Source organism: Podarcis pityusensis (genome assembly GCF_964106645.2).
Source record: "Podarcis pityusensis genome assembly, chromosome: 5".
Taxonomy (NCBI): Eukaryota; Metazoa; Chordata; class Lepidosauria; order Squamata; family Lacertidae; genus Podarcis; species Podarcis pityusensis.
This window is the reverse complement of record NC_138032.1, coordinates 5,974,590-5,988,316: the sequence shown is the minus strand read 5'-3', so window position 1 is coordinate 5,988,316 and position 13,727 is coordinate 5,974,590. Positions and strand designations below refer to the sequence as shown.

The window sequence follows — 13,727 nt, the reverse complement described above, 5'->3', positions numbered from 1 at the left end:
TAGAAGGATCTGGCAACTTCTGTTTCAGTGTATCTGAAGAAGTGTGCATGCACACGAAAGCTTATACCAAGAACTAACTTAGTTGGTCTTTAAGGTGCTACAGGAAGGAATTTTTTTATTTCGACTATGGCAGACCAACACGGCTACCCATCTGTAATTCAAATTGGCCAGTTAGTGGGCTCTTTTGGGGTGATGTGCCTTGCTGGCTGAAATGGCATTGGCTGTGGCCTCACTTCTAGCGAGGCAGAAAAGCTGGCAGCGCCATCCTGCCTCAGCGCAGTCAGACAAGGAGCAAAACTCTCCCCTCCTCCCTTGTCATTAACCTTTCTTATTATTCAGGTGATTTTGGGGTTTTAAAATGTTTTCTGCTTTTCAGGTTGCTGCTTTAAAAATGTTCTATTCCCTTCATTCACTGTTTAACCTTATTTTGCTTCCCGTATATCTCCTGACCTTACTACGGTTGCAAATGGTTGCAAATGCCATATTAAGGGCTGGGAAGGAATTTCCCTGTAAACAAATTGGCTGGTGTAGAGGTTCTGCCTTCCCCATAGCAACAGTTAAGGTATTGGGTGGAATCCTGGTCTTCAAGTGTGGGGTGCATCACCCAGTAGTGATCCTGCACCATTTTCAGCGTACCCTGTTAAAGTGGTCTTGGTGGATGTCTCTGTCCTGAAGCCAAGCATGGGGAAGATAAGCCATAGGGCTTCCAGCAGTGGCCTTAGGATGATCAACGTCTTGGAGAGGCATGGATCACAGATTACATCTGTAATCAAAAAAGTAATAAAAAAAGTTACATCTGTAATCAAAAAAGTTATGGGCATTTTTAATCCAGATTGTTGTTTGTCTGAGTTATTAATCATATATTACATGTAGACATTGACCCAGAAGTGGGTGGCACTCTGGCTGGGCCCACAATTACCAGTGTATCAGATGCCAGTTTTCCCTACAAAAGTCAAATTTTGAAGTGCTTTCCAGAGATCTCGCTTTTTGCTGACACATTAGTGCAGGAACTTCTGAGACAATCAGATTTCTATTTGATTATCACATCCAACTCCTTTGATAGCCATGCTAGGAATAATAGGTGAATCAAATCAAATTTATCTCATTGAGAGATGCTGACATATTTGCTGGTAAATGTTTGCTTAGAAAAGGCTGAATGTTGGCGCTATACAACAGGGCTGTCAATAGACTCATGGTATGCTCAGGTGTGGTCTGTTGCTTTGGCCAAGAAACTGACCTGTCAGGTCAGGGTGACTAGGAGCAAGAGAACTCCTTTATCCTTCTGCAACACTTGGCATCCATTCATCTCCCAAATGAGAAGTGAATTTTTTTCCTTCCAGGGAAAGATGGAAACTTGTCAACATTACACATCTGTTAAATTATATCCTTAAAAACTGTGGGGGGTGTCTGCTGGGGTTTAAAGTTGTGAGAAAGCTCATGTGATACCGTATTTTTCACTCCATAGGGCGCACCGGACCATAGGGCGCACCTAGTTTTTAGGGGGGGAAATAAAGAAAAAAAATTATTTCCCCCCCCCCAGCCCCAAAGAGCAAAGAAGCCAAGACAGCGAGCAGGATCCATCCCACTGTCTGTCTTGGCTTCCTCTCCAGCTGGGAGAAGCTGTGCGCGGATTCGTTTTTAGCCGCAGGGCTGGGGCGGGGGAAGCCCGAGCTTACCCCGACCCCAGCCCCCAGAACGGGTCCGGGAGCGGCGGCAAGGTTGCGAAGCCTTTGGAGCATAGCGCGAGTTCCTGCTGCGCTCCAAAGGCTTCAGGAATAGCCGCCTCTCCTGGCTTCAGCAAAAGGAACCCGAAGCCTTTGGAGCGCAGCGCGAGTTCCTGCTGCGCTCCAAAGGCTTCAGGCGGCTATCCCTGAAGCGTGGAGAGAGAGGGGGGTCGGCGCTCACCATCTTGCTCTCCATCTGCTCCATAGGATGCACACACATTTCCCCTTCATTTTTGGAGGGGGGAAAGTGCGTCCTATAGAGCGAAAAATACTGTACTTGCAAGTTCAGTCTTTGTTGCAGAAATTACCAGCATATTAGGTACCAGTTTTCCCCACAAGAGTCAAAATTGATAGAGACGTCCAGAGATCTCACTTTTTGCTGGTACTGCAAAGTGGAGGAACGTCTGAAACAATCAGACTAGCACACAAATTGAGACAGCTAAAACTTGGGCGTGAACCAATGATGAACTTCTAAATGATGAAAGGCAACGGAATGTGACATTCTGGTGGGAATTGTGTAAAGTAAGCAATGCTGGCCTATATTGTAGAGATACTCATGCATTAAATTGAGACGGAGTCAGAATCAACTAGTAATTCTTTGCATTACAGAGACTAAGCAGATCTTACATGCAAAGGCATGAACTTCAGTTCTGGGCTAGGAACTTAATTTTTAACACTAATTTCTGGGAGCAATAATTTGTCACTGGTTTTTCTTTTTTTCTTTTTCTTTTTTTAAAATAAATTTTATTTTCAATACAAATTACAACAAAAATTACAAACATTGAATCCGAAATGAAACTATACAAACAAGAAAGAAAAACAGAACACAAGATGAAAAAAGGGGAAAAAGAAAAAAGCACACATCTACAAATAAAACCATATCTTCATTCTAATCTAGTCATTACATACATATACACATATTGACTTCCTTCCTTTGTTCTAAGACCTCAAAAGTTTTACTCTTTCTAAATTGCTGTGTCTAATGTAGATTACTTCTATCTTTATACTTTTTACACAATTTTTCTTTTTCTTTAACCCTTCAAAGCATCATTCATTACATGCCAATATGCTTACTCCAGAACAATGTTTTTTCATATACTCTTTAGCACATCCCCATTCTTTTAATAATTTCTGGTCCGATTGTCCCCTTATAAATGCTGTGAGTCTTGCCAGATTTATATATTCACAAAATTTAATTTGCCATTCTTTCATTGATGGAATTTTTCTCCCTTTCCAATTTTTTGCTATAAGCATCCTGGCAGCTGTTGTTGCATAAAGGAATACTTTCCTTTGATTGTCAGGAATATCATTTGTGATTATACCTAGAAGGAATGCCTCCGGTTTTTTACTAAAAGATATTTTTGATTTCTTCATATGTTTCATTCCAAAATTGTTTAATAGGTCGGCATTCCCACCACATGTGAAACATTGTTCCTATTTCTTTCTTGCATCTCCAACAGGTATTTGATTTTAATTTGTAAATTTTAGCCAATTTTACCGGAGTTAAGTACCATTGGTACACCATTTTCATCAAATTTTCTCTGATTGTGTAACATGCCGTAAATTTAATATCACATTTCCATAATTTCTCCCATTGGTCCAGCGTAACCTATATCGCATGCCCATTTAGTCATAACTTTTTTTACTTCATCCTTTAACTCCCATTCTAATAATAAATTATACATTTTGGATATACTCTTTTTCGAGTTTTGTAATAATACTTTTTGTAATTTTGATTCTTCTTTTTCAAATCCTATTGCTTTATCCTGGTTAAATATTTGAGCAATTTGATGATATTGTAACCACGTGGTGCAGTATTGGGTCACCTCTTCGTATGGTCTTAATTTTAATTGGCCCTGTTCCTCCTTTAGGAGCTGCTGGTATGTCGCCAATCTTCCTATCGTATTTTTCTTTTTAACGGATATTACTTCTAACAGTGAAACCCACCATGGGGTTTTCAGTTCTAACAACATTCTATGTCTCACCCAGACCTTATATAACAAATTTCTAATTACATGACCTTAGAAAGTCTTTAGGCACCGCCATTTTGTTGTAAATTAGATAGGCATGCCAACCGTATCTGTTGTTCCATCCCTCCAAGTCTAAAACGTCATTATTATCTAATGTAATCCAGTCTCTGATCCGACTAAAGCATGCCGCATCGTAGTATATTCTCAGGTCTGGGAGTCCAAAGCCACCCCGTTCTTTTATGTCAGTTAATAATTTATGTTTGATCCGTGGATTTTTGCCTTCCCTTATAAATTTTGTTAGATCCGTTTTCCATTTTTTAAAACAATCATCTTTACCTATTATGGGGATGATTTGAAAAAGGAACAGGAATTTTGGTAAGATATTCATTTTAATAGCCGAAATTCTACCCCAGAGTGTTAAGTTCAATCTTGTCCAAATTTCCATTTCTCTTTTTATTTCTTCCCAATTTTTTTTATAATTATCTTTAAACAAATTTATATTTTTCATTGTTATTTGAATTCCTAAATATTTCACATTTTTACAAATTTGTAATCCAAATTTTTCTACCAGTTCCTTTTTCTCTTGGTCTCCCATGTTTTTTACCATTAGTTTCATTTTTTCTTTATTCAAAGCAAAGCCTGAAACCTTTCCGAAGTTTTCCATTTTTTCTAGAGCCTTTGCTATGCTTTCCTTTGGGCTTTCCACCATTAACACTAAATCATCAGCAAATGCCCTTATTTTATATGTTTTCTCCCCTAAGGATATTCCATTTATTTCTTGGTCTAGTCTGATTTCTTCCAAAACCAAAATGAATAATAATGGTGAGAGCGGGCACCCTTGTCTGGTGCCCTTCTGTATTTTAAAATAATCAGTCATGTCATTATTATTATTATATTTGCTTCTTGTTGTTCATAGATTGCTTTTAACCCTCTTGTAATTTGGTCTCCCATGTCCATCTGGTCTAATATTATTTTTAGCAATTTCCATGAAACTTTATCAAACGCCTTTTCCGCATCCACAAATGCAAAGGCTACCTTCTTATTCGGTTTCATGTCTAAATACTCGATCATATCAATCACTGTTCTTATATTATCACTCATTTTCCTGCCCGGCAAAAACGCTGCCTGCTCTTTGTTTATACAATCCTGCAAAACTGTTTTTAATCTTGTTGCCAATATTTGTGCATAAATCTTGTAGTCATTATTAAGTAATGATATTGGTCTATAATTGGTTATGAACTCCTTATTTCGTCCTTGTTTTGGGATTACTACTATATGAGCCTGCTTCCAGGTATTGGGAATCTTCCCGTCTTCTAGTATTCTATTTAAAAGTATCTTCATAGGTGATAATGGTGATTCCATCCAGGCCTGGGGATTTTCCCAATTTCATCTTAATTATTGCTTGATGTAGCTCTGTCATGGTTATTGGAGAGTTTAGATCTTGAATCTTTTCTTTCTTAATTTTAGGTATGTCCTTTCCATATAAATACTCTTTTATTTCATCCTCTGTCTCAGTTCCTGCTTTATATAGCTCATTACAATATTTTATAAAGCACTTTTTAACTTCCTCGGGATTATCTAAAGTTCTCCCTTCTTCCACTATTGTCACTGGTTTTTCATAGGCATTATATTATCAAATGGTCACACCTGGAGGCAACAGAGACGGTTTGGTATTGTTACTATGCGGAAGCTAGGACTGGGGAGGAAAGGCATGGAGCACCAAATAGAAGAGGAAGCCCATCAGCTAGTGGAGGTCTTTGCACGTTCAAAGGGTATGTGATGATAGGTGATGGCGCTGGGTTGGCATATGTCTGAAGAAACCTTTGTGTATAACCTCTGTACATTTTGTGAAGGAATGTGATATGTTTTGTTTGATTCCTAATGAGCCTTAAATGGAATGCTATCATTATATATCTTTAAGTGCCAAGAAAAAATGTTCCCCTTCAAACAGGTGTTTGGCTGATTAATATTCTACAGCCTTTTAAATGTGCTTATGGAATGTTTTGTTATTTTGTTTTAACTATTTACCTGGGTTTTTATCTTGTATTTCTACTCTGTGAAACACCCTAGAATCTTGTGATGAAGGGTGGTATATAAACCAACCAATCAATTAATTAATTAATGTTAATAAACCAATTGCTGGAGATCCCTGCAGTTTCTCTTGTCCACCATAAAATACCATTCTCCGTATGAACAGGAGTGGCTGAACTCACATTAGTATAACTTTATTTTGCAGGTCAACCACTTGACCCCTCCATGCCCATCACTAATTCAGCCTCCAACGTGATATGTGCTGTGGCTTTTGGGCACCTGTTTGCTCTTGAAGATAAAAGGTTCCAGAAGCTGATAGAAGCCATGAATTTTCTCCTAAAATATCTGTGTAGCTTTGCTCATTTTGTGAGTTTTCATTTTCATTCCTACTGAGCCTGACAGGTCTCCCAAGTGCCTTAAATCCCTCAATCAGCATTCTGGAATCCATTACGATAGAAGTTAGAGCATTGGAAAACTGAGTTCAGGTTTAAATCTAATCTGAGATAAGGGCTATTTACGATCTCATAGCATAAATAATTTCTCAAGATTATTATAAAAGTTGAAAGAAAGAATAAGGAGACTATGTCCAACCACAAGGGACTCTTTGGAGAAAAAATTGGATAAAAATGGAACAATAACCTTTCAGAACAAGTTGTCTAGAGCCCACCTTAAGTAAACAGCAGTGAACAAAATAATCTTCTCAAGAAGAGAATTCTACAATTTTATTGTCATTATGGAAAAATAAATGTGTCTATTCTTTGCTCACTGTATATCAAGGCTTATAGGACTTGATTGATGAGCATATGTCTTGGCAGCCATATTTTGGACCAATTTAAGATCCCGGGCTATCTTCAAGTTTTAAGAAAGACAAGTATTATTGGGGGCAGGGACCTACTATAGCACATTGACGCCAAACATCCAAATGAGCACTGAGCATACACAGACCACAGACCAGGACATGTTGGTGATATAATTTGGAAATGCAAGGACAGCATGGCTGGCTGGCTAGATCCATAAACTCCACATGGCTACATTTTGCTGAGGGTGTGAAGGTTGTCTGCCTGGAATATACAATGGCAGTATTTGAACCTTTGTGCCATAAATATTCATACATCTCTAAATTTCCGGCCATGTGACCTGGAAGCTGTACACTGGCTCCCTCGGCCAATAAAGCCGCAACCCCAGAGTCGGCCACGACTGGACCTAATGGTCAGGGGTCCCTTTACCTTTACCTAAATTTTGGGAACATCACTAGTAAGTTTCAGGAGAGCCATAAATGCCCATGTTTGAATAGTGCTACCATAACCGTTGAAGAGTTCAACTCTAAACCCAACAGAGGTGCATTGATTTTCCCAAGGGGGAGGGGCAAATCAATCTCCTGATTTGTATTGCAAGCAGGGGAGCTGCAACTTAGCAGTGTCAGTCATTATGGTGCCTATGGTGTGGCTCCTTTGCTGGATTTTTTAAAAATGAAACAGAGGTCTGCAACTCAAGCATTCCCTGCACTGCTAAGGAAAGCAGCCCCCTTCTGTATGACCTCAGCTAAAACCTTTTGACCTGAGGGGGATGGGTGGACCTGACAATTTCAGTTTCTCTTAGTTTCTCATTTTTCCTGTCTTAAAATTGGTTCTCCACATTTCTACATCAATTTCTGATATGTTTTTTAAAAAAAATTCTCATGAAATTTCGTCAGCATTTTGGTGCTAATTTCTCCTAATGCACACATTTGTATGCAATTTTGCAAAGTTGCAAATTGCAGGTTTGAATGTTATTAGAGCATCTTAAGCATCTGCAGTCCCACCTATGTGCTCTGACATACAGACCAAGGACATGTTCTATGAAGAACTAGAGCAGGCTGTCAGGAGAGGGAGCTTGCTATTGCTGCAAAGGGTGAGGTTCACATTTGTGAACTACAAATTTGTGCCTTATGAGAAGATGTTTCCTGCACTGAGAAAGGCAAGGATCAGATGATGTGTCAATGACTACTCGCTAAAGCTATATCAAACATTCAACTCACTGCTGACAGTGAAAAATGTATGAAGGCATGAAGACTGCCTTTGGACCAACAGCCAGGAAATCTGCACCACTGAAAACCTTGTCTGGAGACACAGCAGCAAGCAGATGAAGTGATGGGCAGATCATTATCATGAATTGTGCTATGGGAAAACATGGTCTCAAACACATTGACAGTATCCAGTCTTTGCCTCTCTTTGAAGTGCTGAATGTCCCTCTCTCCCTTGACAAGCTGAATAACACCTTCAACTCTCAAGCATGTGGTACAACCCCAGGACAGGATGGAATCCCAACGGAAGTGCTGAAAGCTGGTCTCAATTCCTCCCTCATGATAATAATAATAATTTATTATTTATACCCCGCCCATCTGGCTGGGTTTCCCCAGCCACTCTGGGTGGCTCCCAATCAAATATTAAAAACGCATTACAGCATTAAACATTAAAAACTTCCCTAAACAGGGCTGCCTTCAGATGTCATTTAAAAGTAGGATAGTTGCTTATTTGCTTTGACATCTGATGGGAGGGTGTTCCACAGGGCAGGTGCCACTACCGAGAAGGCCCTCTGCCTGGTTTCCTGTAACCTGGCTTCTCGCAATGAGGGAACCGCCAGAAGGCCCTCCGTGCTGGATCTCAGTGTCCAGGCTGAACAATGGGGGTGGAGACGCTCCTTCAGGTATACAGGACTGAGGCTGTTTAGGGCTTTCAAGGTCAGCACCAACACTTTGAATTGTGGTTGGAAACGTACTGGGAGCCAATGCAGGTCTTTCAGGACTGGTGTTATATTGTCCCGGTGGCCAGTCCCAGTCACCAGTCTAGCTGCTGCATTCTGGATTAATTGCAGTTTCGTGTCACCTTCAAAGGTATCCCCATGTAGAGTTCATTGCGGTAGTCCATGCACCACTCTTGCGAGACAGTCTGCAGGCAGGTAGGATCTCAGCCCGCGTACCAGATGGAGCTGGTAGACAGCTGCCCTGGACACAGAATTGACCTGCACTTCCATGGACAGCTGTGAGTCCAAAATGACTCCCAGGCTGCACACCTGGTCCTTCAGGGGCACAGTTACCCCATTCAGGACCAGGGAGTCCTCCACACCAGCCACTCCCTGTCCCCCAAGAACAGTACTTCTGTCTTGTCAGGATTCAACTTCAATCTGTTAGCCACCATGATGCACTTTCATGGGTTCATCTTGCAGTGTTGGAGGAAATAATCCATGCCACAAGACAGGTGTGACCTGTTTATCATGGAGCTATCATGGAATCACCCTGTGGTTCTCAACAAATTACAGTCACTCACTGACAGGGTCTATCCCCAATTGCAACGTGGCTTTGGAGCTCAGAGGTCAACAGTCAAAATGATTTTCTCTCTGTGCTCCCCTCTGCAGGAGAAATACTGAGAGCAGAGACGTCCCTTGAACATCGCTAATCCAAAGCATGAACCATGTGACCAAATTTTCTCTATCTTTCCTTTAGCTATATGAAATGTTCCCATGGCTTATGAAACATGTCCCAGGGCCTCACAAGAAGGCATTGTACTGCCTGAAGGCAATGCTTTCATTTGCAAAGGAGGAGATAGAGAAGCATAAGGAGAATCTATCTCTGCATGAGCCACAGGATTTCATTGATTTCTATCTACTTCAGATGGAGAAAGTAAGTATCTATTTTGCAACTGAATACTGTTCATCCCAGGAGTCATTATATTCCCTGTTACATGTGAATACTAATCTGTTGCCAGAAAACCAACATTTTTTTCTGAATCTCAGCTGGAAACCACCTTGAGCTTTCCCCAAATTTCTTTCACAGTTTTTTATTTGCTAAAAAATATTATTATTATTATTATTATTATTATTATTATTATTATTATTATTATTATTAAAGTGGGTGAACATCCATCTATTGAAGCATCTATTGAAATGGCTAGGAAAAGGCAGATATTTTCATAACCCCAAATATGAGTGTGAATGAGTGTGAGTTCATGTGTGTTGAGGGGTCTTCCCTATGGAACATTGTTTCTGTACATAAATTATTTTGTATTGTTGTTCATCTCACATTCAGACATGGACTGAGAAAACAGAAAAGCACTGCTTGTTGGTTCAATGATTTCATTTTCACCCCACTTTTCTTCAGTGAAGGATTTGTTGGTACATAGTTCTAACCCATGCTATCCTTTGCAAGACTGTACACAATGCCACCAATCTACCCAGTGGACACAATCTGTGGCTTACACATCTGGCCAATTTTCTGTATGCCAACCCAGGCACCTCCAGTTAACAGCGATCAAATTATACCGCTCCTGGGGGCAGATCCAGGGGTGAAGAAAGGCTGTCTGGCACCCGGTGTGGGGTGTCAAGGGGCGGGGCAAACCACCCACAGGGGCAGGGCAAACCACCCAGCTGAGCATGTGCAGAGCCACCAGGTATGGCACATGCGCAGCGCCACTATGTACAGCGGCGCAGCATGTGCGCCATATGGACAGCGGAGGGATTCTCTGCACGTGGCGGCAGCACGATGGTGGTGTCTCACGCCACCACACCCGGGGGTGACAGGGTGAGCCCCCTGCAGGGTGCCTTCTTGTCATCCCCCTCAAAGATGGCACCCTAGGCGGACCGCCGCCCCTGCTGCCCCCCCTTCCTCCACCACTGGGCAGATCCAATAGCATGAAATAAGACTTTATTTGAATTGCTAACCCTTTCACACCCCTCACGTTCAGGACAGATTAAAACATTTAAAACTAGTTGAAAAGCAGGCAAATAAGCCACAGATTGAAACCTCATCTCTACCACAAATTCAGAGCTTAACCATGGTCACCAAAAGCCAACTCAAAAGCACCTTGGGACACTTGAAATGTCTTAAGTCGAGTCCCTGCCCCTCTTTCTCTGCCGATCGGTAGCAGCACCCACCCAGGATCTGTGTTTCTTTGGAGAATTGAAGAAATGGCGGAGACTGTTGTGGCTTTAAGAAATATTCATTACACCTTCAGTCTGCATGGAGGAAGTCCAGATCTTACAGCATGGTCCTTTCAAGAGGAGTTTGTACCCCTCAGCAGCACAGCCAGCCTTCAGCCAGGCTGCCCAAGATGGATCTCAGCTCTTCTTCCTCCTTCTTGCTACCGGGCCAGTTACCCCAGCAACATTCTGATTCCCTAGTTCACACCTTCAGGCAAGGGAAAGGAGTCCTCTTGTATTATGAATGTCCCTCAATTGCCATCTATTGTTCTTTGATGGACATAGCTCAGCCACAGGAATTCCTCTGCAGCTTGCATTCTCCCTTCACACCCCAAATAACCAAAATCCTAGCATTTATTAATTTGTAGGGTTTAGGGAAGGGTCCCCCTTAAATCTATAACAATGTTAAAGAAAAAGATGGCACAATACAAGCCAAAGTGGCTCAGGTTTGAGCATACCGCATGGGGAAGGGAGTCTCCACAGAAGTTAAGGCAGTGACTGGGCATACCTCTTTAAATGCCTTCCTGTTCGAACTTGGCTCTCAAGAGGGAGTGGGTATTCTTGGGAGATCTAAAAAAACTGTGAGGATATCAATATAACCCTCAGTGTTGTTGTTTTTTATAAAATAATATTTATTAGTAATTTCAAAATTACAGAAAAGAAAGAAAAAAATTAAAAACAACACTACAATACATAAAAAAGAATAAGAAAAGCAAAACATAAAAACCAATGCAACAATACAGCAAAAAGGGGGGGAAAAGAAAGAAAGAAAAGACACAAATCCCATATTACATATCTTTAACTTCCATTTGCTTGTTTCATTGACCTCCTCACGCCTCCCTTTTTGTATTCTAGTTTAATTAGATATTTCAGCAAATCCTTTCCATCTTTCTCAATTTTTATTAAATAATTTATCTTAACAATTTAACCTATTAATTAACTCAACAAATCCTTTCCATCTTTTCCCCATATTCTGTTATTCAAATTACCTTAATTTATTTAACCTTATCTTACCAAAAAAATACTTTAGAGCTTAAAGCTTAATACTCAATTATACATAACTCCTGATATCATTTCTACTAGAGTCATATAGTTTCATTCCAACATTTCCCCTAATATTCATTAATTTTAGGCTAATTCCCTAGAAAAAAAATTCTTTATAAATTTTCTTCCAATCTTCATCCAACGTCTCTTCTTCCTGGTCTCGGGTCGTGTCAGTCCTTACTGTCCATTCCATCTAGTCCATCAACCAGGTAATCTTATGTCCGAGGCCCTTAAGTCTCTTCCAAGTCTCTCACTCAGAGGAGAAGATGGTGAAATGCAAACAGGGGACACAGAAAGGGCTGAACTCCTCAATGCCTTCTTTGCCTCAGTCTTCTCCGATAAAGAAAACAATGCCCGACCTGAAGAATTTGGAGCAAATGATTCAGCAAAGGAAACACAGCCCAGAATAACTAAGGAGATAGTACAAGAATACTTGGCTAGTTTAGATGTATTCAAGTCTCCAGGGCCAGATGAACTGCATCCAAGAGTATTAAAAGAACTGGCAGATGTGATCTCAGAACCACTGGCAGTCATCTTTGAGAATTCCTGGAGAACAGGTGAAGTCCCGGCAGACTGGAGGAGGGCAAATGTTGTCCCTATTTTCAAAAAGGGGAAAAGAGAGGACCCAAATAATTACCGCCCAGTCAGTCTGACATCAATACCAGGGAAGATTCTGGAGCAGATCATTAAGCAAACAGTCTGTGAGCACCTAGAAAGGAATGCTGTGATCACCAATAGTCAGCATGGATTTCTGAAAAATAAGTCACGTCAGACTAACCTGATCTCGTTTTTTGACAGAATTACAAGCCTGGTAGATGAAGGGAACGCAGTGGATGTAGCCTACCTTGATTTCAGCAAGGCATTTGACAAGGTGCCCCATGATATCCTTGTAAAGAAGCTGGTAAAATGTGGTCTTGACTATGCTACCACTCAGTGGATTTGTAACTGGCTGACGGACCGAACCCAAAGGGTGCTCATCAATGGTTCCTCTTCATCCTGGAGAAGAGTGACTAGTGGGGTGCCACAGGGTTCTGTCTTGGGCCCGGTCTTATTCAACATCTTTATCAACGACTTGGATGATGGACTCAAGGGCATCCTGATCAAATTTGCAGATGACACCAAACTGGGAGGGGTGGCTAACACCCCAGAGGACAGGATCACACTTCAAAACGACCTTGACAGATTAGAGAACTGGGCCAAAAGAAACAAGATGAATTTTAACAGGGAGAAATGTAAAGTATTGCACTTGGGCAAAAAGAATGAGAGGCACAAATACAAGATGGGGGACACCTGGCTTGAGAGCAGTACATGTGAAAAGGATCTAGGAGTCTTGGTTGACCACAAACTTGACATGAGCCAACAGTGTGACGCGGCAGCTAAAAAAGCCAATGCAATTCTGGGCTGCATCAATAGGAGTATAGCATCTAGATCAAGGGAAGTAATAGTGCCACTGTATTCTGCTCTGGTCAGACCTCACCTGGAGTACTGTGTCCAGTTCTGGGCACCACAGTTCAAGAAGGACACTGACAAACTGGAACGTGTCCAGAGGAGGGCAACCAAAATGGTCAAAGGCCTGGAAACGATGCCTTATGAGGAACGGCTAAGAGAGCTGGGCATGTTTAGCCTGGAGAAGAGGAGGTTAAGGGGTGATATGATAGCCATGTTCAAATATATAAAAGGATGTCACATAGAGGAGGGAGAAAGGTGGTTTTCTGCTGCTCCAGAGAAGCGGACACGGAGCAATGGATCCAAACTACAAGAAAGAAGATTCCACCTAAAGATTAGGAAGAACTTCCTGACAGTAAGAGCTGTTCGACAGTGGAATTTGCTGCCAAGGAGTGTGGTGGAGTCTCCTTCTTTGGAGGTCTTTAAGCAGAGGCTTGACAACCATATGTCAGGAGTGCTCTGATGGTGTTTCCTGCTTGGCAGGGGGTTGGACTCGATGGCCCTTGTGGTCTCTTCCAACTCTATGATTCTATGATTCTATGATTCTATGTCCCTTCTG

General features: G+C 41.3%; 1 protein-coding gene across 1 annotated transcript in view; it reads left to right on the top strand.

Moving 5' to 3' along the window:
• The window catches only part of LOC308478401 (cytochrome P450 2J4-like), a 439,957-nt gene that overhangs the window by 418,551 nt on the left and 7,679 nt on the right, over positions 1-13,727 (top strand). The window contains exons 4-5 of the mRNA XM_081008097.1: positions 5,931-6,091; positions 9,207-9,383. Coding sequence (XP_080864223.1) covers positions 5,931-6,091; positions 9,207-9,383 — 338 coding nt within the window. The remainder of the gene's footprint in view (positions 1-5,930; positions 6,092-9,206; positions 9,384-13,727) is intronic.